Genomic DNA, 25991 nt, shown 5'->3' on the forward strand with positions numbered 1-25991 from the left:
TGAGGGCCGTGTCTCGCTCCCCTGTGGGGGCCGTGTCTCCCTCACCTGTAGGGGCCGTGTCTCCCTCACCTGTGAAGCCGTGTCTCCCTCACCTGTGGGGCCGTGTCTCGCTCCCCTGTGGGGCCGTGTCTCGCTCCCCTGTGGGGGCCGTGTCTCCCTCACCTGTAGGGGCCGTGTCTCCCTCACCTGTAGGGGCCGTGTCTCGCTCACCTCTAGGGGCCGTGTCTCCCTCACCTGTGGGGCCGTGTCTCGCTCCCCTGTGAGGGCCGTGTCTCCCTCACCTGTGAAGCCGTGTCTCCCTCACCTGTGGGGCCGTGTCTCGCTCCCCTGTGGGGCCGTGTCTCGCTCCCCTGTGGGGGCCGTGTCTCCCTCACCTGTAGGGGCCGTGTCTCCCTCACCTGTAGGGGCCGTGTCTCGCTCCCCTGTGGGGCCGCGTCTCGCTCACCTGTGAGGGCCGTATCTCGCTCACCTCTAGGGGCCGTGTCTCCCTCACCTGTAGGGGCCGTGTCTCGCTCCCCTGTGGGGCCGTGTCTCGCTCCCCTGTGGGGCCGCGTCTCGCTCACCTGTGCCGGGCGGGGCCGGGCCGGGCGGTGCTCGCTCACCTGGGCGGTGCTCGCTCACCTGGGCGGGCCGCACCGCTGAGTGACGGGCGGCGGCCCCGCCCCGCGGGGCACGGGCGGTGCCTCCGCTGCCACCCAGGCGCCGGCGGGGGCGGGCGTTGAGGCGAGCCGAGCCGGGCTAGCGGCGACGGGCAGCGGGACGGGCGCGGAGCCGCCATGGAGCCCCCGAGGGACCAAGGTAGGGCGGGGGACGGGTGCTGCCGCCGCGCCCCGGGCGGCTGTCGGCGCTGGCGCGGCGGGGACGGCGGTGGCTCTCGCGGCCCTTCGCTGCTCGGCCCGGACCTGCCCAGCCCAGCCGTGCCGGGCCAGGCAGCGCTGGGGCCCGGGGCGGTGCGGAAGGGGCTGCCCGCGGCCTGGGTGAGGCTGCGCCGGCTGTCGGCTCGGGAAATGCGGAACCGGGGCCGGGCGCGGAGCTCGGGGCAGCTGCCGGCCCCCCCCAGCCGCGGATGCACAGGCAGCGCATCCCGGCCTTCCCGCGGCGCTTCGCGGGCAGAATAAACTTTATACTTTCACCCTTCAGTAAAAGTAACGCTCTGCCATTTTACGGGTGTGCAACTTTTGATTGACCAGCGCTGTTCTCGGGGTTTGTTCCCTTTTAATTCTCTCCAGCCCGGGGTTGCTCCACAGCTGGCAGCACCGTTTGGGCAGCTGCCCCTCGGCCCCTGAGCGGCAGCAGGGCTGGCGCCTCTGTGGCTCTTCTCTGGTCTGCATTTTGACTGGGAAGACTTGTCCTGGCTGCCGTGGCTGCAACACTCTTCCTAAAACTTCATGGTTTGGGACTGCTTGCCCGAGAGAGTAGTTGGTGCTCTGATGAAAACTGACCTGAATTCAGGCAAAGCACGTTCTCTTGCTTTATAAGCTTATCCCACAGGGGTGTATTACATTCATTCAACCCATTCATGAATCCGTTGGAGCCTTTTATATGGTGTGGTACTGAAGTACATGCCAGCTGCTTTCCTCTAGGTGAGGCAGGGCAGGCTGGAAGTCACCGAGTTACCTGCAGTAAGTTGGCAGGGCTGCTTGGCCCAGCTCAGTGTCTGCGCCCTTGGGCTTATTTCGTTCAGGGTTTTCCTGCTTGGCGTGCTCGGGGTGGCAGGAAGTGTGCACCTGTGGCGGCTGGGCTGGTGGAGGTGCACGAGCTGCTGGGAATGTTCCACTTACTCTGCCACAGTCAAGCTCTGTGCTCTGCCAGGTGAGCTGGTCCAGGTGCCAACCTTGGTTCGCTCCCAGTTAAATGTTTTGAGGATTGTGTGGTACACACTTGTACAATTAACAATGCCTTCTGAGTTTCTCTGTACTTACAGAAAAGGTCAGGCTGTCTATGCCTGCCCAGAAGGTAATCTGGTGAGGGGCTGAATTGCCCCGGGAGGTTCCTTCAACCATTCTGAAGGCCTGTGTCTATCTTCAATACAGAATACCCCCGCCCCCCCAAAGAAAAAAAAAAAAAAGGAAAGAAAACAACCCTCAAACCCTATTCTTGGGTACCAACAAACAGATTTGTGCCAGAAAATAGCACAACTGTCATTTCATTCAGAATTTTAATTCCAGCTGGAGGAGCATCAAAACTGATTTCAGTATTTGTCCCCAAGTTCTTGAGGCTCTCCTATAAAAAAAGGCAAAAATCTTTTTTGCAGCTGCTGGGTCTTGAACAACTTCTGATGGGAAAGGAGAGTAAAATAACACGATCTTTTGAAAAACTTTAGTGGCAGTCCTGACACTTACTAGAAGCTTATTTTGCTATTGTACTAATTTTTGATATAAATTGCTTCATACAAAGAGGGTATTGCACCTCAGGATGTTTATCAGAGTAGTGTACCTAGTGTGATGTAAGGGACTGTTACAGAGCATACGTGGTGTAACACCTTCTTCCTCTGCCTTCATTTTGGAGTAATTACGCTGTTTTCTCTTCATGGTGAGGTGGAAATCTGCAGGTACAGTGAGAAAATCCAGAATGGTCAATACACCTGTGCCAGTTAATTAAAGGCTTCTAAAACCCTGCCAATTAGACTTCAAAGACCACCTTTCTTGGCAAACTGGAGTACTTGCATTGGAAACTGCTTGATGATACAATATTATTACTCACTAAAGCCAACATATGTGGTTAAAGTCCAGGCTGCCAGGCCCTGTCTCTGGGGCCATCTTAAACATTCTGGATTGCCTCTTCCAACCAGAAATTAATTTGTTTAAAATTGTAAGTCAGAGGTTGCACACTTTGTTGTTATGGTGACAGCTTTCTCAGATAGCTGAGAAAGTTAGGAGGTAGGAAGAAAATCTAAGTTATGGTTAAGACTGCAGCCAAAGTAGGCAAGGCTAATGCTCCAGCTGTAGAACGTGCTTAAGTCTCTCCTCTCTCTTGAGCAGTCAGGTTTGGTAGCAGTCTTTAAAAAGTTGTTTCTACCTACCATCAGCAGCATCGAATCACTGAGCAACTTTTCACTTGAAATGTCTTTGTTTTCAGTGAAGGGATATTTGGACTGGCTGGATATCTCTGTGTGATTCTTAGTGCACTCCAACAGCTCTGGAAGTAGGGCTCCAAGCACTCAGAGTCTCTTGGCTCTGTGATTACAGGCACCAAAGCAGTAGCGTCAGCTCAAGTCAAGTGGATATAATATTATCCTGAGATGAGGAGTCCCTTGTTCTGTTGCTTTGCTTTAACTTATCATGAACAAAAATCTGATTCACTGTATGGACTTAGTTGCTGAATAGATTAATAACTGCAGTTGTGCTTTCACAAAGATACTGCTAAAAGATGCTGCTGTCCCTTCTTCCTCCCTGCTCCCTCCCCTTCCCCCCAAAAAAAAGCAACCCAACAAAATCAACCAAACCACAACCACACCTAATTTTGCTTGCAAAAAGAGTCTCTCTCTGACTAGCTACTGGTACAGTTTACCAGTGGAAAAACAAGGATGAAGCTGCCCCTACAGTAGAAGCAGTGTTCTGAATGAGGAGACTGTGCCACTGAGCAGTCTCACAAACACATGCACCACGGCACAGTTATCTGATAATGATCCATCTCCAGTGTTGTGTTCAGGGGTTCATCTTATGCTTCAGCAGCACTTCCCTTATGTAACGTGGTGTCTTTCTAAATCTTCAGGCTTTTGTGGTACTTTAAGAGTCCCAAAACACTGCATGTGATTTCTTGAAAGGCTATGTAAGCCTTTCTTTTCCTGGAGCCTTGACTTGCACTTTTGGGGCTGACAGAATGGACTTTAATATTCTTTTTTTGTGCAGAAAGAATGTGTTGCTGGCAGTAGGACAAAATTTCCCCCACTGTCCCATTGGACAAAGCTGCACCTTTTCCTGCTGCTTTATTTGTTTTCTTATCACTAGGTACTTGCAGTACTGAAGGTATGATTTTTTTTTTTCCCCACTTAATGTGCAATTGTGAAATCAAACACTTGTAAGTAAATACAACTGGACAGCTGTTGTGGGAACTGCAAAGGAAGGGTGATTTCACAGATCTGAGTGTCTGTAACAGTGTCTTGAAGATGACAGAAATATCAGAAGACTTCCATGAGTAGATGCCTTGAACAGCAGCAAGCTTTCATTTCTTTTGCATGAAAAACTGTATTGGTGGGGGAAATCTAGTTCTGACTCAGGCTGAGGGTCCTGGCTTGGTGGGGTGGCTTTACATAGTTATTTGATGGCATTGCTGTCCTCCTCTCTCAGCCAGTGCATGAATGAGGTACAGAAACGTGAGGAATCAGTGTGCTGTGTTGGACGGATGCTGGAGCAGCTGATGCACAACTGTTGGCCGGGCAGCTGGAGGCTGGAGCAGTATCAGCTGTTCCTGCCTTCTGCAATGCTTGAGCATTGAAGGGTAACTTGAGCTCTTCATTCATGCTCACACCCACTTCAGCAGGATATGGAGAAGGGGGCCAGCCCAGTGCTCCAGCTGGGGAAAGAATCTGTTGCTTGTGGAATGCATGGTTCCCTGTCTCCCACAACAAACACAGTCCCAAGCAATCAATACCATCCTTCACTTGGGCAGAGTAAGGTCTACTCTCAGACCCTGCAGTGCACAGAGAGCTTAGCTAAGGATCTATGCTCTTTGATCCCTCGGTGAGGCAAAGCTGTAGTGGCTTGGGGCTTTTAAAATCCGACATGAAACCGATGCAATTCCTTTTTGTTCCAGTTTCCCACACTTTGAAGCAGCCCTTAGGTTCCCCCTTTCTTCCACTGCAAATGCCCACCAAAGCAGTGGGAGGCCTTGGAGGCTCAGACTGACATTTCTGGTCTAAAATAAAGCACTGCAACTTGGCTTTGGTTTAAGAATGTGCTGTTGGAGGCTGAAAAAATGCCTTGCGCTGCTTGATCTGGGTGCTTTGTGTGTAAAATGGGAACAGCTGGTTTTCATGGCTGAAAGTTGGTTGCCCTATGTTAAGACCTCTCCTGGCCTGGGCATGAGTGCTGTTGAGCTGCTATGAACTGTGCTTAGAGGCTGCAGAGCACAGCCCCTTCCATCTGCAGAGGCTGTCACTAACCACATACTGCACTACTCTGCCTTGGGAATGTTATCTCTATTAATTTTTATGTAATTCATATCTCTATTCATGCTCCTGTCTATCTTGGATGCATATTCTCCCCCCCCATCTTCTACAGCTGAATACAGCAGCCTTAGACTAACAACTTCTGCTTTGTGAGACTGATGTCAGTATAGTCCCAGGAGGAGCTGGGTGATAAAGGAAGTGGGTGTTGGGGCTTCTGATGCTTTCTGCCATGCACTGACCCTGCTGGGTGAGGACATCCCAAAATCTGCTTTGGCTGACCTGAGTGCTGTAAAGGCTGGGAAGGCTTTGTCCTCTTTACAACTGCTTGCTCCTTTAACAGGAAGATGTCCTGACAGTTTTTATTGGCAGGAAGTCCCTCAGCCGGTACACAGAAGTGTTGCAGGAAAACAAGGCACTAGATTTGGCATGTAAAATCAGTGAGCTGTTTGTGGATTGCTGATTCCTGAGGGTGCTGGACATTGCTGCAGGTAAGGGAGGGTATGTGCTATATCTCATCAAAAAGTGATGTTTCCGTGGCAGCAGATACAGTGTACGGAATGTTCTTGAAAGCAGTGTTTCTTGACCAATTTTCAAAAGAAAATAGCCCAGCCTCCTCCTTCTTAATTTAACAGGAGAGGGCAACAGTGTCATTTGCTGAGCTCTGTGCAGCAGACACCTGGTGGGTGTGGGGTTTTTGTGCTTTTATGAGATGCTTGCCTCCAGGTAGGAGAATGATGACCCCACTGTTGCCTCCACTGCTGTCTTTGTAATACAGGCACTTCTGATTTGAGGTCTGCTATATGGAGGAAGGGAGATGTTTACCCTTGTTCTTTTAATATCCTGCAGTGAGTAAGCAGAAAAATGTCAAACAAAGGGTGACTGAAAGGGAAAGCAAGCATTAAGTGAGATTAAGCACTAAATTGAAACACTCTTGTTCAGCCAACATTGTCACTCTGTGTCAGCTTCAATTTAAGTCTCCAGAGGGACAGCTTTCTCTCCTCTTAAAGATTGAGAGTGTCTTCAAAATTGCTCATATTTGTGTGTCTTAGCCAGAGTGATTGGGAACCTTCCCTCAAAAACCTTGTATTGGAGGACAGGCTTTCTGCTGGAAGGCTTCCCTTTTGAAAAGGGCTGCAGTAACAGACCAGCTAGCCAGAACTTTCTAATCTGGATCTCTCCTGAAGGTTCACTGTCACTCCTGCCATTTCCTCTCGTCTTCCTCCTTTTCCTCTGCCTCTGATTAAGGGAGCAGAAGTGAAAGAATATGTATCTGTGTGTTGGCTTTTGCCATTTGGCAGGATGATACCATGAGCTGAGCTAACTGGTCTGGAGTATCCTTGCCCTGCTATGAAAACACTTATTTCTGGCAGAGGTGTAGATGGCTATATGGATTTTATGTTAGTGCAAGTACAAGTGGTGGCAATCAGCTGCAGGACCCTGCAGCCACTTGTCCCTGGGTGGGTTGGGGGGAGCAGCACAGCACTGGCTGCCAGCAAATGCTGGTGTGTGGAAAAATGCTCACTGTGCTGTTACTTGCTCCTGAGCAGAAAGAGATGGATTGATGCTATCTAGAGAGAAACCAGGGCTACTGCTATGGTGTGAATGCTGTCACTGAAAGAGGCAGCTTTCCTGTTTTGCTAGCTGACTTCTCTGTTTTGGAGTGTGAGAGCAGAGCAATAAGTGTCCTTGGATGCTGACTTGACAGTGGAGGACCTCAGCGAATGCTGCCTTGGCCAAGCCTGGAATGCTCTCTTTTCTGCAGAACCCAGATCTGTAGGAATGTGCCGTGACACGTGTGGCTTGGAGTGACAGGCTTCTGAACTGCCACTCTCCCAACAGAGCAACAAATGTGTGCTGTGCTTAAAAACACAGATAAAGAGGAAGCACACTTTGTGTGTGTGCATGGAAAGAAAACCTGTTTATTGTTAGTGTAATTGAAATTTTGACAATCTAATTCAAGAATTCGCTTAGAAAAAGACTGTTATGCAGATGAAGTCTTAGTAGTAATAATAAAGCTAACACACAAACTTAGTTTCTGCACCTATTTCTTGGTGGTTGACTCATTCTTCCCCTGGCTTCTGAGTTTGGTGGTATCATTTTGGTAGTGGCAGGGGTATTAGAGCAAATTGTCATATTGTGACTCCTTTTCTGGGAGGAATAGGTGGTGGTTTCTTCCTTGCTGTAGGAGCCACTGGAATCCTCCTGTTATCTTTGCTTTTTACACATCTGCTGTTTCCTTCATGGCTTTGGAAGCTCTGTGTTTCATCCAAATCTATTATATAAAGTTCCTTTTATATATGCTAGATATTATTCCTTTGCTCTCTGTTATCTCTAAAATAGTTTTGTCCAACTGCACGTCTCCACTGGTGACTGATGACTTTTTTACAGACATGGGGTCTCCATTGTCAACCCTGTGCTCTCTTACTTACCATGCCTGTATTGTCACATTCCGTGTCTCTACTCTGAGACACACCAAATAAAACAAAGCTGCAGGCAAATTAAGAAGGGTAGAGACAGAGCAAGCCTGACAAGTTTTTAGTCCTAGGGCCTTGCAAGCTTGGCTCAAAGCTTATGTCCTGTCACTAGCAATGGCAGTGTTGTACTGTGGAGTAACTAAGAGGCTGGGGAACAGCTGCAGCCTACTGGGGGTGGTGGGTTAGGCAAGCAGAGGCAGAAGAGCAGGTGTTTTTCCTGTTTTGCTTTCCCTTGTCTAGCAGCTAGAGGGAAGTGGTGCTTCATGAGATCCCCTTAACCCCCAGATAGAGATGAAAAGATGTGCCAAGGGAGGCAACCTGGGCTGGAGTGGGTGTTTTCAGACAGGTGCTCCTCCTGTGCTTTGCTAGGATTGGAGCCCATGTGTGGTGACAGTGTTTGGTTCATGAGAAAAACCTCAAAAAGGTTGAAAACAAAGCTTTGCTTTTTAAGTAATGTTTAACTGCTCCTTAGTAGCCTGGCAAAGCTGTGTATTTCAGTTGTGAGCATTGGGGATGTTGCTTGTCTGTTTTGTATTGTTTACTTTTTGCCTAAAGTACTTAAATTAAACTGCTGTCAGGAGTCCCAAGATGTGCAAGAAATGATCCTACTCATCTCTGTCTGTTCTCTGCCTAAATGTGTATCACATCATGACATTAGAAAGTCTTCATTAATTTGAAACTCTGCTTATGCTTCATTCAAATTACTGCTGTCTGATGTTCACTGCAGTGTTCTACAGCAATCCAGTCCCTGGGAATAACTTACAGTAGTAGACTTTTGCAGCTGCTGCCAGGATGGGCTGCCTTTGAAGACGGCCATTTCGCTGAACTCGTGTCTTCTGATACCCCGTACTCCCTGCAGGAGTACATCAGAGTCATGATGCATCCCCTGCTTTTCCTCACACAGGTTCCCAGGAATGGAGCTGTACAGGGACTTGCCTATAAGTATCTTTAAAGAAGCTGTCCTTTAAGTAGGAACCGGTTCTTGGTACTCAAAAGAAGGGTCAGGGCTATGAAATGGGCACAGCTCCCACTGGCTTGAGGGCACCTTTCTCTCAGGTGTCTGTATTATTATGCAGAAGAGAAATCCCTTCAGCACATCTCAAAAGTGTTTTGCCTACATCTGAGGAGTTTTGAGGAGCAGACTGAAGAGCAGAAAGCCTGCAGATCAATCACTGTTTAACCTGCTGACTGCTCAGAGTGCTTTGATTACTGCTGGCAGAGGTTAGTTCTGTGCCTGCACCCACACAGGCCTCGGTGTGCGTGAGTGGATCGCACGCCGCTGTGCAGGCTGTTTCCATAGCACCAAAAAAATCTGTGCCAGGCAGTCCCTGAAGAGGCTTTCCTGGGCAGCTGACGTGCATTCAGGGATGAGGAGCATCAGAAGTAGTTCCAGCTTAGGCATGGGGTGGGAATGGAGCCTGGTTTAAATATTGACTTTCCTGTTGCCTTCCTTGGCGGAAGGAAAACAAGCTGTTTTACTGCAGTGTGCTTTGCTTGGAGCTATGAGCTCTTAAAAGCACTATTCATGCTCTGTTTCGTCTCCTCAGCAAGCCTACTGCAAGTGTCGTGTTCCAGAACTTTTTTCCAATAGGGAGTTTGTTCCTGAGTAAAAATAAAGACCTGAAATGACTTCTTGTCTTTCCCTTTATACTGCTCTGGTGCCTGCATAGCGGGTATGTTTTACCTTCTTGTGCTCTGAGCAGTGACAAGCCTTTTTGTCTGTAGCCTGGGCAGACTCTGTAGGTCCTGTGCAGCTCTGGTATCCCAAGTATGTCATGTATGGGCCCTCAAGAAGGGGATGGGTCCACCTGCTGTGTTCAGAGTATTGCTGTGTGGTCTGTCACCACTTCTGGAGACACTTGAAGGTACGGGGAGCAGAAGTCCCTGCAAAGGACCCCAAAGAGAATTGCCTGGACATCTAAAGATCACAAACCCAGCTTGCTGTTTTCTGAAACGGCAAACTGGTGTTGTGCTGCTGTTTGCCAAGCAGACGTTCATCCCTGATCTTCCTGTTGGACGAGACTGAGCACATTGTGGGTCTGGCTCCCTACTTCTTCCAGGGCTCAGGCCACGGTTGGATCCCTGCACGCTATCTTTTTCCACCAGCTCCTGGTCCAGTGTGTTTGGGGACCTCAGCCCCAAGCTTAGGCTGGGGGGCGCATCCCAAACCCAGATTAGGGTGTGCTGGGGGGATCCTGTGTGTCATAGAAGTTGTTGTTCATGTAGTTTAACTGCCAAAAACTCTACTGCGCTTCTAGCTGGCTGGCTGCTGCTGTTATATGATTTAAGTGCAGTAATTTGGAAGGAGGGGAAGACTCTGAAACATTACTGTTATTTTCTCCAATAAAGCAGTCTTTAACTGCAGTAAAAATGTGTTTTAGATACCCACTCCAAACCTCCTTGCCTGAAAATTGTGATGAATGAATAAACAGTCGCTGCTACCATTTAAATAACTGTTTATAGCAACCAGTCTTAAATACTAGCTTTCCCTAAAATACATTTGAATTTCTTAGTGTACTTCCAGTAAATGCTGAGGCACAACAGAGACACCTGTCTGTACTTGGTGAACTCCTACTTGAACTTTGTGTGTTGATTTCATTTACACTTGATGTAGCAGAACTAGTATGGACACTGAGCAGGTAGTAGTACACTTCTTTGGAAAAATAAAATGCAGTAGCTGAATGTCTCTTTTTGAATATAGTCTTGATTTTTAGATGCAAACAAATCTTGCTTTCCTGCCCTTCAGGTTAATCTTGAAATATTCAGTCAACTTAGTTTTCTGGAGGAATCTCTGATTATTGTAAAGGGAAAAATTCTGTTCAGAACTGTGGTATCTCCAACAGCTGACTTTTCCCAAAGTTTAATTATGTTTAATATCAAAGGAGGAAAAAGCCAGCAGTTGACCAGGCACATAACAAGTGCCAGAGAGCATGTATTGCAGGATGTGACCACTGTGTGCTGGGCTGCACTAACTGCCCACTGATCGGGTTGGTTGGACATACAGAGCACTTCTGTAAAGAAGCAGGAGTTTCTTGGTTTTGCTGGTGAATGTATGGGGCTCCTTCAGGTTCAAATGTGGTTTTGAGGACTTGGTTTTAACAGTCCAGCAATCCTGCAGGGAAGGTGGTTGGTGCTGTCAGAGCACAGCTGCAGTAGGTGAGCCTTCTGCCTAATGCAGCCCTCTGGGTATCTTGCTTAAAACACCAACTTCTGAGCTGCAAGTTTGTCACGCTCTTAAGCATGTAATTTGTTCCTGTAAATTATTCTGGCTTAAGGCAACCTGCAGTATCAGTACAGGCTGAAGAATGAAGCGTCTGAGAGCAGCCCTGCAGAGAGGGACTTAGGCTGGTGCTGGTGTATGAAAAGCTGGACATGAGTGAACAGTATGCACTTGCAGCCCAGAAAGCCATAACCTGTCCTGGGCCTCATCAAAGGCAGCAGTGGCCAGCTGGTCATGGGAGGTGATTCTGCCCCTCTTCTTGGATTTCATGGGATCCCACCTGGAGTATTGTGTCCAGTTCTGTGGTCCCTAGAACAGGAAAAACTTGGACCTGTTGAAGCAGGTTCAGAGGAGGGCCATGAAAGTCATTGGAGGGAGGGAACACGTATTGTATGAGGAAGGGCTGAGAGAGATGAACTTGTTCAGCCTGAGGAAAAGAAGGCTCCAGGGAAATCTTATTGCAGCTCTTCAGTAGTTAAAGGAGGCGTGTAAGAAAGATGGCCACAGACTTTTTAGCAGTGCCTGTTGTGATAGGACAAGGGGTAATTGTTTTAAGCTGAAGGAGGGTAGCTTCAGACTAGATACAGAGACGTTTTTATGGTGAGGGTGGAACAGAAACACTGGAACAGGTTGTCCAGAGAGGTGGTAGATGCTTGATTCCTCAAAACACTGGAGGTTTTTGGTGGTCCACTGGACATTTGGAAAGTCCAATGGAAACACTGGACAAGGCTCTGAGCAACCTGGTCTGGTTTAAGATGTCCCTAGCAGAGGAACTGGAACCCCCTTCCAACCCAAACCATTCTGTGGTAAAACACAGATACTGACCAAATCTTTAACCAGGAAGCTTAAACCATCCTTGAAGGGTATTTGGGGCATCCTACTTTGCTACCTTTGTGTGTGAATTGTAGATCAATGTGAGTACTGTGGTTCATGAGCAGCAGTGAGCAGGGAGAATCAGTTTCTGCACATTTTTGAACAGTAGCAAGTGAAACCAGTTGGAGTTGATACTTTGAAGCTGAGTGGTTTCAATTGGCTTCTGTGCCTGTCACTGTGGAGGTTTTTTGGCACGACAGAATTTTGGAGATTGTATAAGAAGGAAAACAGCTTGAGTGTCAATGGAATCATCAGAGTGATGTGCTGAGTACTTCCTCTGTGGTGGGGAAGTGTTTTTGGGATAAATGGCAAAAGGGAGAGCTTTAGTGGAGTGAATGTGCAGACTTATTTAATTATGTTTTAGCACACTGATGTATGAAGTCTTTAGTATGCTTCTGTTTCTTATTTGCAATTCAAGACCAAACTTCACCTTGGGGAATCGCAGAAATGTACTTCCCTCCCATCCCCAGTAGAGAGTATTTTCCTATTCAAAAGCCACTTTTGAGAAAGTGAAAATATGAGACGAGGGATACAAAAGTCAAATCAAGACCTCTGTGTTTTGCCAAGAGGAGCTGAGAAGACTTTTTAATATTTTTTAGAAGGGAAAACTGATAAATTAAGGATAGAGCAAGTGTCAAGTAAAATAACTTCTTTAGTCTTCCTGTTCCAAGGTAATATTACTGGAGAGGCAAGATGGTGCCAGCAGCATTTCTGAGGGATGTGATGGCTTCTTAGTAATAATGCTGTGTCACAGCCTTCTGCTACAGGGCACGCTTGTGGATTGACAATTTAGGACTAGTAGTATGCAAGGCATTGTTTCGACTTCCACCTCTTCAATATCCTGCTCAAGTTTCTACCAGAATAAAAAAATTGAGAATTACATTATTCATAGCCGTTTAAGCTCTTGAGTTATTCTGAGTGGTTTTTTGTGCTGATGGCCAGGCTGTGATGTGCCAAACCTGATGTAACAATAACCTTGGTACCAGCTAGAGCAGTCCTTAAACATAAATTTTGAAAACTTTATGGATCCATTAAACTAGGGCATGAGCAGTACTCAGAATGGCTATGAATATATGTATTTTTTTGTTTGACATTTACAGTTGTGAAATGAGCTGTGTGTTGGATTGTCTTGTTCAGTAGGGAGTGATGCTAAACTTAGATATCACGTAGCAGTGAAAAGCTTTATTTCTTGCAGTTTGCAGTGATATTCTGTTCCAGGCCAAATACTGGGAGGAGGCAGCTTGTGGAACAGTGCAGTTCTGAAGCAGCTGCTCACTAAAATCAGTGTGTGGGTGTGCTTTCTTTACCAAAAAAAAAACCCAACAAAAAAACCCAACCACAAACCCCAACATAACCCACAAACAACCAAACCCACATAAAACTAAAAAAAAACCCCCAATCATCCCTTCCCCCTCCTTTCTTTTATTTCCCGTCTACTTTTAGAGATGAAGCTCAATATCCTTCAAACTTTGATCCTTTAAACCTGCACTTCTTTTCTCCCCTTGTAATTTCCATCACATCAACTGCACCAGAATCAGGAAAAATACCTGCCTTTGTTTTCATTAGATAGGTCTTTCCAGTTTTGTCCCCCATCATATATTTCAGTAAAATGAAGGGTTAAACTCATTCTATTTACTTTGCTGTGCAATATAAATGAAGAGCCTGGATGCTTATCTAAGCATGCTGATATTTAGGAAAACTTCCCTTGGTGTGGAATGGACTGGAACACAAGAAGATGGTGCATAAATATATTAATACTGCTCGGAGATATTGAGAGATTAGTACTTTCATGATCTGAATCTGTGTAGGTTATTAAAAAGGAACTACAGGTTGCCTGTAATGTCACCCAGCAGCAAAAAGTAGCATCTCATGTCCAAAGTCTCATCTGATAGAAGTGGGTATGCTCAAGTCTTCTAGGACCTGGAAGTCCTTTAAAGTTTTTTATCTTTTTGTGGAATCATCACTGGACAGAAACTTGGTTGACCCTTTTCTTTGCTATCTTCAGCTTTTGGAGTGATTAGTGTTTTACGACTGTCGATTTATGTGACAGCAGTATCTCTCTAGGCTAACAGTTTCATTTAATTTACTGTCCTAGTGTGACTTGGAGTAGGGGCAAATGTCTCTTAACAGGATTTACTCAGCTCAAGCAGCATTAAAAGTCAGTCAAGGACATATCAATCAGACAAAATCTCAGAGTACTTATTAACATAATGGCAACTTCAGTGGTTATAATACTCTAAAGGTAGATGCATTATCTGCATTATCTGCATTATATTAGGAAAAAAAGCTGGTTAGTGCAGTTGGTTTGTTAGTGAATTGCTGCTGGTTGCTGCACGCGCAGTTACAGGATTCTCCTTCTTACCTCTTAAATGAGATTAAGAGCAGCACAGAAGTATTCAAGCCCATGTCCAGAGTTTGTCCAATTTGCAGCCCTGTCAGGATGTGTCCAAGGTCCTTTAAGCAGTGATAGCTATTGCTCCAAATCAGTTTGGAAGCACTGTAGGAATTGGTGCTGCCCAGCTGGATGTGGAATTTAGCATCGTGGGCAAGCAGCAGCCACACTCCATCTGGAACAGGACACTTCAAGCCCTACATAGTTGAATGGGTGACTGGTCAGGTGCTGGACTGTAAAGGAATAGGTAGTATGTCTCTTGTTTGATGCTGCAGGGGAAACAAGACAACTTACTGTGGGTTTTCAAGTGGAGGATTCCCAGTAATAGTGAGCTGATGAACAAGTACTTCATACCAGCAATGTGGTGGTGTGCTTTTAGCACTGCTTTGTTAGGTCTTACTTTGTTAAGGTGCAATGAAACCCTGCAGCGTGAGAAATGTAGATGAATAATGAGAGCTCTTCTTCATTATGGGCTTATCTGCTTGGAAAAGCTGTAACTGGCTCAGTGCCTACTGTCAGCTTTTAGGTACCTCATGGTCAGGCTGGTTCTCTGAAGAGTTTGTAGCAAAACCCATTAGTGGTCTAAAGGTGTGAAGAAGGGGGATTGGGAGCAGGTTCTTATGACCTGAGACATTTCTGGGGCATCTGTGTCTGTGAATTTATCGCGCTAGTGCACTTTGGTGCTGACTAGGCAGAGTTTTACAGTTTCACAGGTATTTAGTGCTATGCTCTCAGATAAGCCAAGAGCAAAAATGTTAATAGGATTTCTATACAGCTTGATACTTGCAGTTGCTTGTCTTTGAGAAATTGTACTTTAAGTTTTGTGTTATTATGCTTGTTTGCCAGCACAAGTCAAAATCATAAACTTACTTAGTCAAGTCCTGAGAAAGGAAGAAAACTGGTGGCTCACCATTATTGCTAAGCAAAAAGCTGATCTTTATCATGGATAGCTGAATAAGGTGCCAGGCTACAGCAGGAGTGCACCTTAACTATGCAACCAGTAACTTGTGTGTGGTAAAATTAGCAGTACTTCTAGAAAGTGGCACTCCTTTTGGTGTTGTGTGCATCCTTTGTGGAAGCCCACATGGAGATTACTGTGCTCTGACTATTTTGGCGAGATTTGTGTGGTTGTGCTAAAAATTCTTGTGTCCTGAGTGCAGAAGTGACTCTCCCAGTGCTTCTGAAGGGCAGGCTGACATCTCTAGATGAGCTGACATGTGTTTGGAAGTTTTTTTCTGGACTGAGGAACTTTGCTAGGGGAACCTGAGAGCATGCACTAGAGACAGTTACTGGAGGAGTAAAGGAAATTGCCCTGGAGTGATTGAAAAATAAACTGAGGAGTCTGAGAAGGGAATTCAAAGACTTGAGCCTAGTTTCTTTGAGCACTGTACAGTTCATAAAGGGTAAAAGGAGAAGAGGCTCCTGCTGAAAGGTGGCTTTAGCACAGTGACACTGGTAGTTTATTTGTCTACTACAGCTTTTTCTCTCTGTACGAGAGTGAACTCTTCCTGCTGCAGAGGCATACATTCACTTCCCTCCTGGAAAAGGGGGAAGTAGATGGCTTTTGTACTTGCCAAGAGCTGCTTCTGTTTCTGGATGCACATATCAGGCCCAAAAAGTTGCTTGCTCATTCATTTAGGGAGCAAAGTGTAAGCCTGCTCCTTTTATGAAAATGCAGGAGACTTTTTCCCCTCCCAGAATCTGTCAGTTACCTTTTTCCTGCAGCCTCATAACAGAAACCAATATAGTCTCCACAGCTGCAAATGCTTTTGCTTTGCTTGTCAGCTGTCATAGTACTCCTGTATGCTGGGGAGATGTGCAGAAGTGAAAAGTCTCCCATGAAGTCTGTCCATATCTCAGTTTAGAAAGTATGGGAGAAAATGGAACTCTATTCTGTCAGCAGGTACGTATTTATAAATCTACTTCACATGATGAACTAGCCACAGACCTCCCCTAAGGCAGGCTGTCAGGACCTGTTGTGTTCCTGAAGAAGAGAGGTATCTGGAGGAGCAGCCTGTTACTTATTACAGCCATTGTGTTAATCACAGGATGGTTGAGGTGGGAAAGACCTCTGGAGGTTCAACCCCTCTGTTGGGGTGGGGCCACCTGGAGCTGGTTGCCCAGGACCATATCACAGAATGGTTTGAGCTGGAAGGGACCTTGGAGTTCATCAGTTCAACCCCCGGGCATGGGCAGGGATGCCATCCACTAACCAGATCAGGTTGCTCAGGGCCCATCCAACCTGGCATCGAACACTTCCCAGGACGGGGCTTCTACTACTTCTGGGCAACCTGTTCCAGTGCCTCACCACCCTCTGAGAAAAGAATTTCTTACTAATTTCTGATGTAAATTTCTCCTCTTTTAGTTTAAAACTGTTCCCCCTTGACCTGTCACTATCTACCTGTGTAAAAAAGTTGTTCTTTCTCTTTTAAAAATCCCCTCTAGGTACTGGAAGGCTGCAATAAGGCCTACCTGGAGTCCTCTTTGGGCTTCATAGCCCCAACATTTTCAACCTGTCTTTGTAGGATCTCTCATAGAGAGATCATCTTTGTGACCCTTCTCTGGATCAGCTCTAACAGGTCAATGCCCTTCTTTGCTGAGAATTTCAGAGCTGGATGCAGTGCTTTAGGTGGTGTCTCACAAGGGCAGTGTAGAGGTGGAGAATCACCTCCTTTGACCTGCTGATCACTCTGGTTTTGGTACAGCCCAGGGTGTGTTTGGCTGTCTGGGCTGTAAGTGGTGTCTCATGTCCAGCTTCTTGTCCACCCAAGTCCTCCTCTGCAGGGCTGCTCTCAAGGACTTCTCCCAGCCTGTACTTGTATCTGGGATTGCCCTGACTCAGGTGCAGCACCTTGCACTTGGACCTGTTGAACTTGATGAGGTTCTCTTGGGCCCACTTTTTGAGTTTCTCCAGGTCCTTCTAGATGGCATCTTGTCCTTCTGTTGTGTCACCTACACAGCTCAGCTTTGTGTCATCTGCAGGCTTGCTGAATGTGCAGTTGATGCCACTGTCTGTGTCCTCAATAAAGATATTAAAGACTACTGATCCTTGGTATGTGTCCACCTTCATGACCAGATGGCTTTTGAATATTTTCAGGAATGGATTTTGTGAAGTGCTTACCCTAAACCCTTGTTGCTTGTATCAAATTGTGTGCTGCTTAGTTGCTTCTGTACTTCTGCCTCTGATAGTAAATGATGGATTTTTTGTGCTACACCAAATCCAGGCATTAACTTGGTAATTACATGGTGGGAGCTACTGTGTATCACAAGCAATGAAGATTTTGTTGGTATTATTAAGGTACTGCTAAGACTACAGAGTGTGCTTTTTTTTGGTGCTTTTTTATTTTTAGCTATCACAATATGTAATTTAGCTTAATGTGTAGTTGAATTTGCTTTGTTCTTAAAACCTCAGTGTCAGTTTCATAGTGGGACCTGAAAGAGTGAATAGAGTGGGAATGGTGGACTTTTCTGGAGCTTCTTCTCAGAAATGGAGGCTCTGGGATGCTGAAAGAGAGAGGTTTACTTTAAGAGCGCGGAAAAGCAGACTTGTCTTCTGAGGGGGTCTAGGAGTCACTCCAGAGTCACTCAAGTAGAATTTTTAATTAGATTGTCAGGTTCATACTGAAACTTTGTTTGAAACAATCCCATTTCTGTGCTGTAGTACTTTCTCCCTAATCTTTTCCAACTATTATCTAGCTGCAGCTCAGCGCTGTTTCTTCACATTTTTTGACCAGGTCAATCTCTTGCCTGAGGGACTGGAATCTATGGTGGCATAACTGGGATAAGTGGGTGAAGTGAAATAACTAAATGCATTCCTCTACAATCTGCCTGACAGTGTTTTTACTCTGTTAATCATGCTTGGAAGTTCCTCTGTGTTTGCAGGGTTTAATCTGACTTCCCCAAAGTCAATGCAAGCTCTGATCCCTGGTTCTGAAGCGCTACTCTGTCCTTTGGCCTGGATCTTTTCCATAGATCGGAAAGCTTTCCACCTGTTACTGCTGGAGCTGAGAAATGTGACTGCTTTGAGCACTGTTTGAGACACACAGCTTTGTCATAAATCAGGGATTTCTGCCTAATCATCTAAATGCTGAAACACTTATAAGGTGGTAGAGAATATGTGCAAATATAGGGAATTTTGTCTGACATGAATGGGTTAACTATTTTACTGTAGTATCAGCTTGTCTAGTCGCAGAATATGCTAGAGTGTGGATCTAGTCCCTCACAAGAGCTCAGGAAATTAGTCTGAGTTTATAATTGGATTGAGAGGAGAGATGAGAACTGCTGCCTTTGCCGAGACATGCGTCAGCTGGCTGGAATACTGTGGGCTGAGACTTTGGTTTAGGAGAAGAGCAATACTATCAACCCTGTGATCCCTACCTGTAACATTTGGATGTGTTTGTGTTACAGGGAGATACAACTTCTAAGAGGCGGTGGTGTTTTTTTCTTAGGGTTTTTTGTTTGTTTTAATAAGAGTAAGTGAAGGCAGCGCTTAGGCTAAGGAAAATGCTGGAGAAGATATTTCTGTACAAAGAACCATACTGAATGATGTAGTTATATCAGGCAGAGCTTGTCCAGAGAAAGCATGTGGGGGAGGCTGAAGTACTGAGATTAATATCATGGTGTTGAGTTGTACCCTGCTAGAAGACAGCAGATACTTAACCCCTTAAGCCGCATTCTGCTCACTGTTACTAATGGGGCAGAAGCCCATGCTCATACTTGTTCAGGAATTGCTGTAGCTGTGCAGCTTCATTCATGCCATGCACGAATCTCAGGGGACTGAAAGAAGTGTCTGCTGTTAAAGGAAGGAGAGAGAGGACAGTGTGGAAATAGGAGCACTAATGTACAAATTTCAGGCTTGTTTAGTCTTTGGGCTTCTGTCCTATTGCTTCACAGCATCTTTTTCTCTTAATGCAGTTTTAAGGCCTCAGATCAGGTGCTGAAAGGCTTTACTTGTCTGTAAACTGGTAAGTCTTTGAAGATCAAATTGATGCTACAGAATCTAGATTGGTTTAAGATGCTTAAGTAGCTTTATGGCTCTTAAAATGGCTTATGCCATATAAAACTCTCTTGGAGTGGGGAGAGGAGCCTGACTGTTGCTGCCTGATTGGGATCTACCTGGGAAAGATGGGGGTGGTGGAAGACCACCTGGCTGTAAGTCGTTGCCCCAGACACATTTACTGGAAGGCCTCTTATCAATCTTGCCTCTTAGCAGACTGCAGAAGTTGAAATTCAAACCAAGTGTAGGCTGAGAAGGAAATTGAAACTTAACAGGCAACCTTGAAGTAAGAGACTGAATCTGCTATGCCCCCAAAGAGCAAGTGCTTCTTGTACCTCTTCCCCCTCTTTGTCAACAAAGTTTTCCTGTCATTTTCACCCATTTTCTTTTGCTTGCTAGATTAAGTGCTGGAGTCATGATAGCCTTGCCAAAAGTATGAGCTGTGGAGCATAAGTTTGGCAGCTCCAGGTATAATCAGGACACAAACATAGGACGTTCAATGTGGTAAAGGTGCCTGTAAACAGCAGAACTCAGAGTAGATCTTGTGGACTGGTTATTTGGATAGCTTTGTCCAAAATACTGTTTAGATCATGTCTTTGGGTTGCTTCTGCATTGCTCCAATCCTGAGGCATGAGTGGTAGCCTTTCCTGAGTTTAATTGTTTGTATTAAACACTACTGAATGAATAGCTCAGTCTCTTCAAAGCCCAGAGGTGGTACTCATTCATACTTCCTCAGGGCTTGGTTTCTGTAGGGAAGGAGGGATATAAGGTTTCCATGGATAAACAGACTATTGTTCTGCTAGATCTATATGTGGGAAAAGCAGCTTCTCCACATGGCTACTATAACATCCTATCCTTGCTTAGCTGCCTGCAAGGTGGAAGTGCTTCAATACTATATTGCATTGCTTAAATTGTTGCTAGAGCCCTGGGTTAAGACAGAAGCTGCAGATCTGAGTAGCAGGTGCTAGCTGAAGAAAGAACCACGCCTGAGACTAAGCAGGCAAATATCTGGTGAAAAGTGTTTGCTCAAACCTAACACCCAATCCTAGCTGTGGAGGGAGTTCCCTTCCTTATGATTCATGATGTGCGCAATCTGTACTGGCTGTTAATGCTAAATAGTTACCTGGGAAAGCTTTAAGTACACTCTGTAACCCTGGCAGAGGAGATCATGGTTAATGGTAGGAATTGTGAGGGTAATGCTTTGCTGAGGCTTTCCAGCCTTCCTGAGACACTGTGACATTCGGTTGAACTTGTCAGTAATTGGTTCAAGCACCCTTGAAGGAAGGTATCAACCTTTGTGCCAGTGTCTCAGACCCCAGCTTCTGAAATGGCATAGATGACTTAAATACTAATCTCTTAGTTATCCTGAGGGTTAAGGGCAAATGGGTGCTTGTTCTGGTATGGGAAGATCTTTGGTTTTAATCTCTCATAGTAAGCAAAACCCCACTGCTACCTGGCTCTGGAACAGTTCCTTCCTTGAGCTTCAAGTACCTTTGCAAGTACTGCCTTGCAGCTCTTACCTGCAGTAACAACCAAGGTACGCAGTAAAACTGAATTTGCAATGCAGGGCAAAGAGCAGAGTTACTTGAGGATGCACGGTTAATTACTCTAAACTATGTAACAGAAGCCTAAACTTCAGCTTCATCTCTGAAGTGTCTGTCTTGCCCTGGGAAGGCAGCATCTGTCTATTAGGTTATAGCTCTACAGCCTCAGTTCCACCTCCAGCCAGCTGCATGTGCTCTAAATTATTGTGAAGGAGAGGAAGCCCAACCAGCAGGATATTTCCATCATGGGAAGGCACTTTAGAAAGGTCTCATAATGAGCCTGTTTTCATAGTGTACAGAAATCTTGATTGGTGTGACTGTCAAGAGCTGCTAAACTGGTCAGAAAGCTTCACACTGCAGAGAAAAACCTTGCTTTTTGGTTCTGTGCAGATGCTGTTTGTCATCCCCATCCTGCTTTGTTTCCTTGGGCCATCACTTAAATTTGGAAAATCCGTTGGAGTGAGATTCCTCCCCAAAATGCACCACAGAGAGCAGAGCCTATCTTCTTCGGACTGGCTTTAGGCAGTATGTGCTGCCTTGCTCTGCCCCGAATCTCTGGATGTGCTAAGGAGCTACTGGGGAAAAAGCAGATAAAATGGTTGTTATGGCTGACAGGGGATCTCTCAAAACTAGACATTGTCTTCCCTGAAGTGGATGCATTAGGGGTGACAGCCTAGAAGTTCTCCTACAGCAGGTTTGGAAGGGTGAACTACAGTCTTTTCTCTTTATTGAGAGATTGATTTGTACTTCAGTTTGAAGACCATCAAACTTCCATAAGTGACGAGGAAGAAGTTTGTTCAGCAAAACAGCTTCCTTCATCACCAGGTAGGATTTGTACCTTAGAACAAGTGAGGAGCAACACTCCTGTAAACTCCAGCAGGTAAGAGAGCAGGGGGTTGATGTGTTTAGGTGATGTGTTTGGGAGATGCTATAGAAACCCATCTATATGGCTGCTATAATTGAGGTTAATCTGAGCAAAGAGAGGAGCTTGAAGTAAGGCACACTTGCATGGTGTCCCTCTCTTGGCAATGACCTTAGAACAGTAATATTTCTCTAGTATTTCTAAAAACTAGAGATTGTCTTGGGTGATTTCTGGGCTTGTGCTCAGGCTATGCATAAGGAAGCACAAAAGCAGAATTCAGCCTCTCAGGTGGACACTCAGATTTGTAATTCAGCAAATCTTCCCTCTAAGCTAAGTGTATGTTCCAGCTGTGGGCCATGTCCTGTATGTGTCTCTGAGTACACTGAAGAGGTGTTGAAGCATTTGGCCCATGCAGATTTCTGTTTTTTAGTGGGGTGGCAGGCCAGGTCGGTGGTTGAGACTGGCAATCCAGATGTCTCTAGTGACATGAAACCAACTTTTGCACTCTAAAGATACAGTAAGAGTACCAGATTTTTTTGAATGTTTGGTAATGGGTAAATCTGAATGTAGAGAATTCCCTGTAAAAGGCAATAATGTAATGTTTGGTCCAGGAAATGCCTATGAAATGGTATCCTTGATTGTTAGCAAGGATCAACAGATTTTCATAAGGGACTCTTTTTCCTATGATAGCTACTTGCAGTTGTAGCCAGCTAGCACTGACCAGTGTTAAACTGAATGATTACCTAGGGCTGGGAAAAAGTCCTAGGGTGTGGCCTCCCCTTCTCTCTTTCTGTGTCAGGAGAGTGATGGTAGGAAACACCCAGCTTTTCATGTGCCACATCTGATAACTTGTCATTTTGCCTAACCCAGTTAGCACAACTACTGCCTGAGCCTTTTGCACAGAAGGCAGCCCCTGACTGCTGTGTTATACAAGGGAAAGCTGCAAAGCACTATCTGTAGCTGTTCATATTAACAAACTTAGTTAATAGAGTATATTATTACTGTAGCTGTGTTACAGTTGTCTACTGCCTCTGGATGCTTTAACTACAATCTGTGACCAAAGCTTTGACCTTTGCCAGGTGAACTTCACAGTATTTCTGGCAGATGTCTCAGCCATGTGTCAGAAATGCAGAAAGGCATTCTATTTTCTTCTTTTCTGTGGGTTTGGAAAATTGCAGTGCCCTGTGTTTCAGGCTCCAGCACTCTCATTGTTATGAGCCAGCAGGTACTCTGCACCAGAAGTGAATATAGGTCTTTAGCCTAAAGGAGCTGCTTTTTAATTAGCTGGAAGGTCTGTTCCTGTGCCAATTGACTGACTGGAGGGGAAATGGGAAGTTAAAATTCCAGGAGGGGTGTGCTTTCTTCTCATATGCCTAGTATTACTTCGCTTGGACTTGACTTTGGTATGCTGCAAGGCTCCTTCACTTCTCTGGAATAATGCCTGATCAGCTCTGTCCTTACTGGGCAGGAAAAGATTAACTTCCATTTGATTATGCTCTTCTGTGTGCAGGCTGCAGTGAGGATCCAGGTGAAGATGTGGGGTTTGAGTGGAAATTGATGCTCAGCTTAAAGGCGATCTACATTGCTAGTACGTTGCTTGTGTTTTCAGTGAAAGAAGCTGACCTTGAAATAAAAAAAAAAAAATGTAGTGAAGTGCTGCAAAACTGAGCTGAGTGCCTCTTTTAGGTGGGAAGCATTTCTGCTTCCTAGAGTTGAACCTTAAAAGCCTGGCATGAAGTCAGATGGCTTATGTAAGTTGATCTTTCTTTATGGTGTATATGTCAAAACATAAATACATTGCAGGCAATGCATTACTGCCATTCCTGGCTGCTCTAAACAATGCTGGTTGAAGCACCAAGGACGTAGGACAGTGTACTTCATAAATATTTAACAACCCACTCACCCAAACAAAACCTCTTGAGACCCAGATACGTTTAGCCTCATAAGCAAAAATCATATTGCACATTAGAACATTCATGAATAAACCTAGGTGGCGTTTATAGCTCAGCCTTCAGAGGAGTGCTGCTCCCTCCTATTCTGAACTTGCACTATGGTGTGATACCTGGGCAGCAGAGACTGGGTTCTCACTAGTGGTTATTACACTGATGGAAGCAGCTGCAGAAATAGCTATGCACGCAGAATTTTCCATTAATCAGAGAAAAAAGTCCAACACAGATGGTATATAGGATAGATTATGGCTGGTAATCCTTTTGTGTCCTAGAAGATTAAGGATATCCTGGTGTAGCTGCAGTCAGCTGACCTTTTTTTTATTTAAATGATTGAACAGAGTTGATGCAGTTCTGCAGGGGACCAAGGCTCTTCCAGAAGCCATGAGCTGTGCACTGTGAATGTTTGTTAAAGGAACGGTCTGTTTAAGTTCAGCCTCAGTTATAAATTTACAGGAACTTAAATTTGTGCCATGTAAACAGCAGCAGCTACAGGATGGCTAAGAAATTGCTTGCTACATGGCTCTATCATATGTAGCAGAGCTGAATTCTTTGAGGAGGCACAGTGAGTGTCATGTGGAGAAATGGAGGGTTTCTGAATCCTGCTGTCTGGGTCACCCCAGAAAGTGAAGATGAATGCTTCAGTGGACGAAGAGGATGGCTGCACTCTCTGAACTGTCTGGCATGGATCTCTATGAGGATTACAAATCGCCCTTCGATTTCAATGCTGGAGTGAACAGAAATTATCTTTACTTGTCGCCTGGTATAAACCTTTCTCCACCTGGATCACCTACACTGACAAAGTCTGGTAACTTCCTTCTCTTCCTTCCTTAAAACCTCTACGGGAAATTCTTAGCAATTAATACTTGTAAAACTTCTCAAGTTAAAAATCTATAAAAGTTGGCCTGCTATTAATTCTGGTAGTGTATTAGCTTCAGTGTGTCATGTAGGTAACATCTCATGTGTTACACATTTACCAACTTTACATTATTTGTTATTTATTCAGTAGAAGGGCAGTTTGAGAGAAAATGAAGTGGCAAAAACAATTAGGAACAGAACTTTTGCAAGATTGGAACAATTTGCCTAGTTTGACTATGAGATATTTTTGGAGGAGGAGATAGAAATTGCATTTTTAGTAGGACTTCAGAGCTCTGGGTAGTCTAAAATTTGCTTTTGCCTTAATACTGAAAATCTCACTGATTAACAAAAAACCCTTCTAAAATCTTTACTCTGTTCATCTAGCGCTTAAAGTGCTGCAGACCTTCCACCTGCAGATACAAACTGCACTGGGGTTGCCCTGTGCTGTGCAGCAGTAGCATCTGTTTAGTGCTTAACCCTATAAGTTTCTGGTAACCTGTTGTGCAGAACACCTATAGTGGTGCCTCCCAACACATCCTAGTCTGGTTTTACTGTTGTCCTTCTTTTCCATTTCTTGCTGCCAGATGTAATCTTCCAAAGTAATTTTAAATATAGAAAGCCTAGACCTACTTCAGGTGTGGCAAAGCAAAGTTACACAGGTGTTAACTTTTTTTAATGGGCTTGTTACTTAAAATTTTTAAGAAACATGCATCCTCTGGGAAACCACAGTGTGAACTATAACAACCCTCTCTGTGAACTTGATGAGCCAGGGGCTACTGGGAAACAGTGGTCAGCATTCACTTCTGCAATCTTCCAGCTCTTCTAAAGGAGAGAGGAAACAGCTTTCTGTGTCAGGTGATGATACGTAACATTACCACCAGCCTTTTCTGGGCTTTATTTTCTTTTTAATTTGCTTTGAATGAATATTAATTAGCATTTGGGAGAAGCCCAAGAATTTTCTCACCCAGGTTGAAGAAATATGTCTCACTTTGGCTTCTTCACTGAGATAAGTGGGAAGCACTTAAATCTCATCTTTCTTATATACTGAAGGATAAATATGCTCTGTAGTACTGAATGTTACTCAAATGTTAGAGTGGTTTTATAACCTTGTAACAGGTTGCTCTCCTGAACTATAACAAGCATCTTTTTTCTTTAGCTTTGCCAACTGTGTAGTGATAACCACACTGCTCATTCTGAGTGTTGCATGCAGAACATGTCTGTGTAAAAGAAAGCTTTGTGGAGGTTAACCTGCCCCCACCCCAAGGCTGGTCATCCACAGTGAAAAGTACTACTTAAAACTGCTCCTGTTTGCTGCTGATCTCTGAATTCAGGCTGGACAGGTAGGAATTTCTGGTCAAAATAGAGCATGAACCTGGATTGAAACTGGCCAAAGCAAACCCCAAATCAGAAAAACTGAGTGTTGATTGAATTACTCTAATGCTTTGCCTACCCTAGCAGAGTAATAGGGACTTAAATACCATTTCCCTGAATGTGATCCGTGGAGTCCTAATCAACTAACTTGCTCCTGTCTTTATTTGGTTCATTTAAGTAGATTTAATAAATGGCTGGGAAAATATGTTAATCTTAGAAATACAGACCTAAAAACTGACATTAAAGGTAGATAACTTTTTTCAATACTAAGTCTTTTTGATTTTTTTCCCTTAAAGAATTTTTAAAATTCTGCTTGAGAGACATGAAATGTTCAGTTAAACTTGG

At 45.1% G+C, this 25991-nt stretch overlaps 1 protein-coding gene across 5 annotated transcripts in view; it reads left to right on the forward strand.

The window, feature by feature from the left end:
- The first annotated feature begins 703 nt into the window (after positions 1–703).
- TPD52 (tumor protein D52) overlaps positions 704–25991 on the forward strand; it is a 121784-nt gene continuing 96496 nt past the window's right edge. For 4 of the 5 annotated variants that reach the window (XM_040067346.1, XM_040067318.2, XM_040067328.2 and 1 more), the window contains exon 1: positions 704–798. In XM_040067346.1, coding sequence (XP_039923280.1) covers positions 777–798 — 22 coding nt within the window. In that variant the 5' untranslated portion in view covers positions 704–776. Of the gene's footprint in view, positions 799–24038; positions 24226–25991 lie in introns of those variants that run through there. The other variant, XM_058421414.1, reaches the window with a different exon arrangement.

This window comes from Hirundo rustica, chromosome 1 (genome assembly GCF_015227805.2).
Source record: "Hirundo rustica isolate bHirRus1 chromosome 1, bHirRus1.pri.v3, whole genome shotgun sequence".
Classification (NCBI taxonomy): domain Eukaryota; kingdom Metazoa; phylum Chordata; class Aves; order Passeriformes; family Hirundinidae; genus Hirundo; species Hirundo rustica.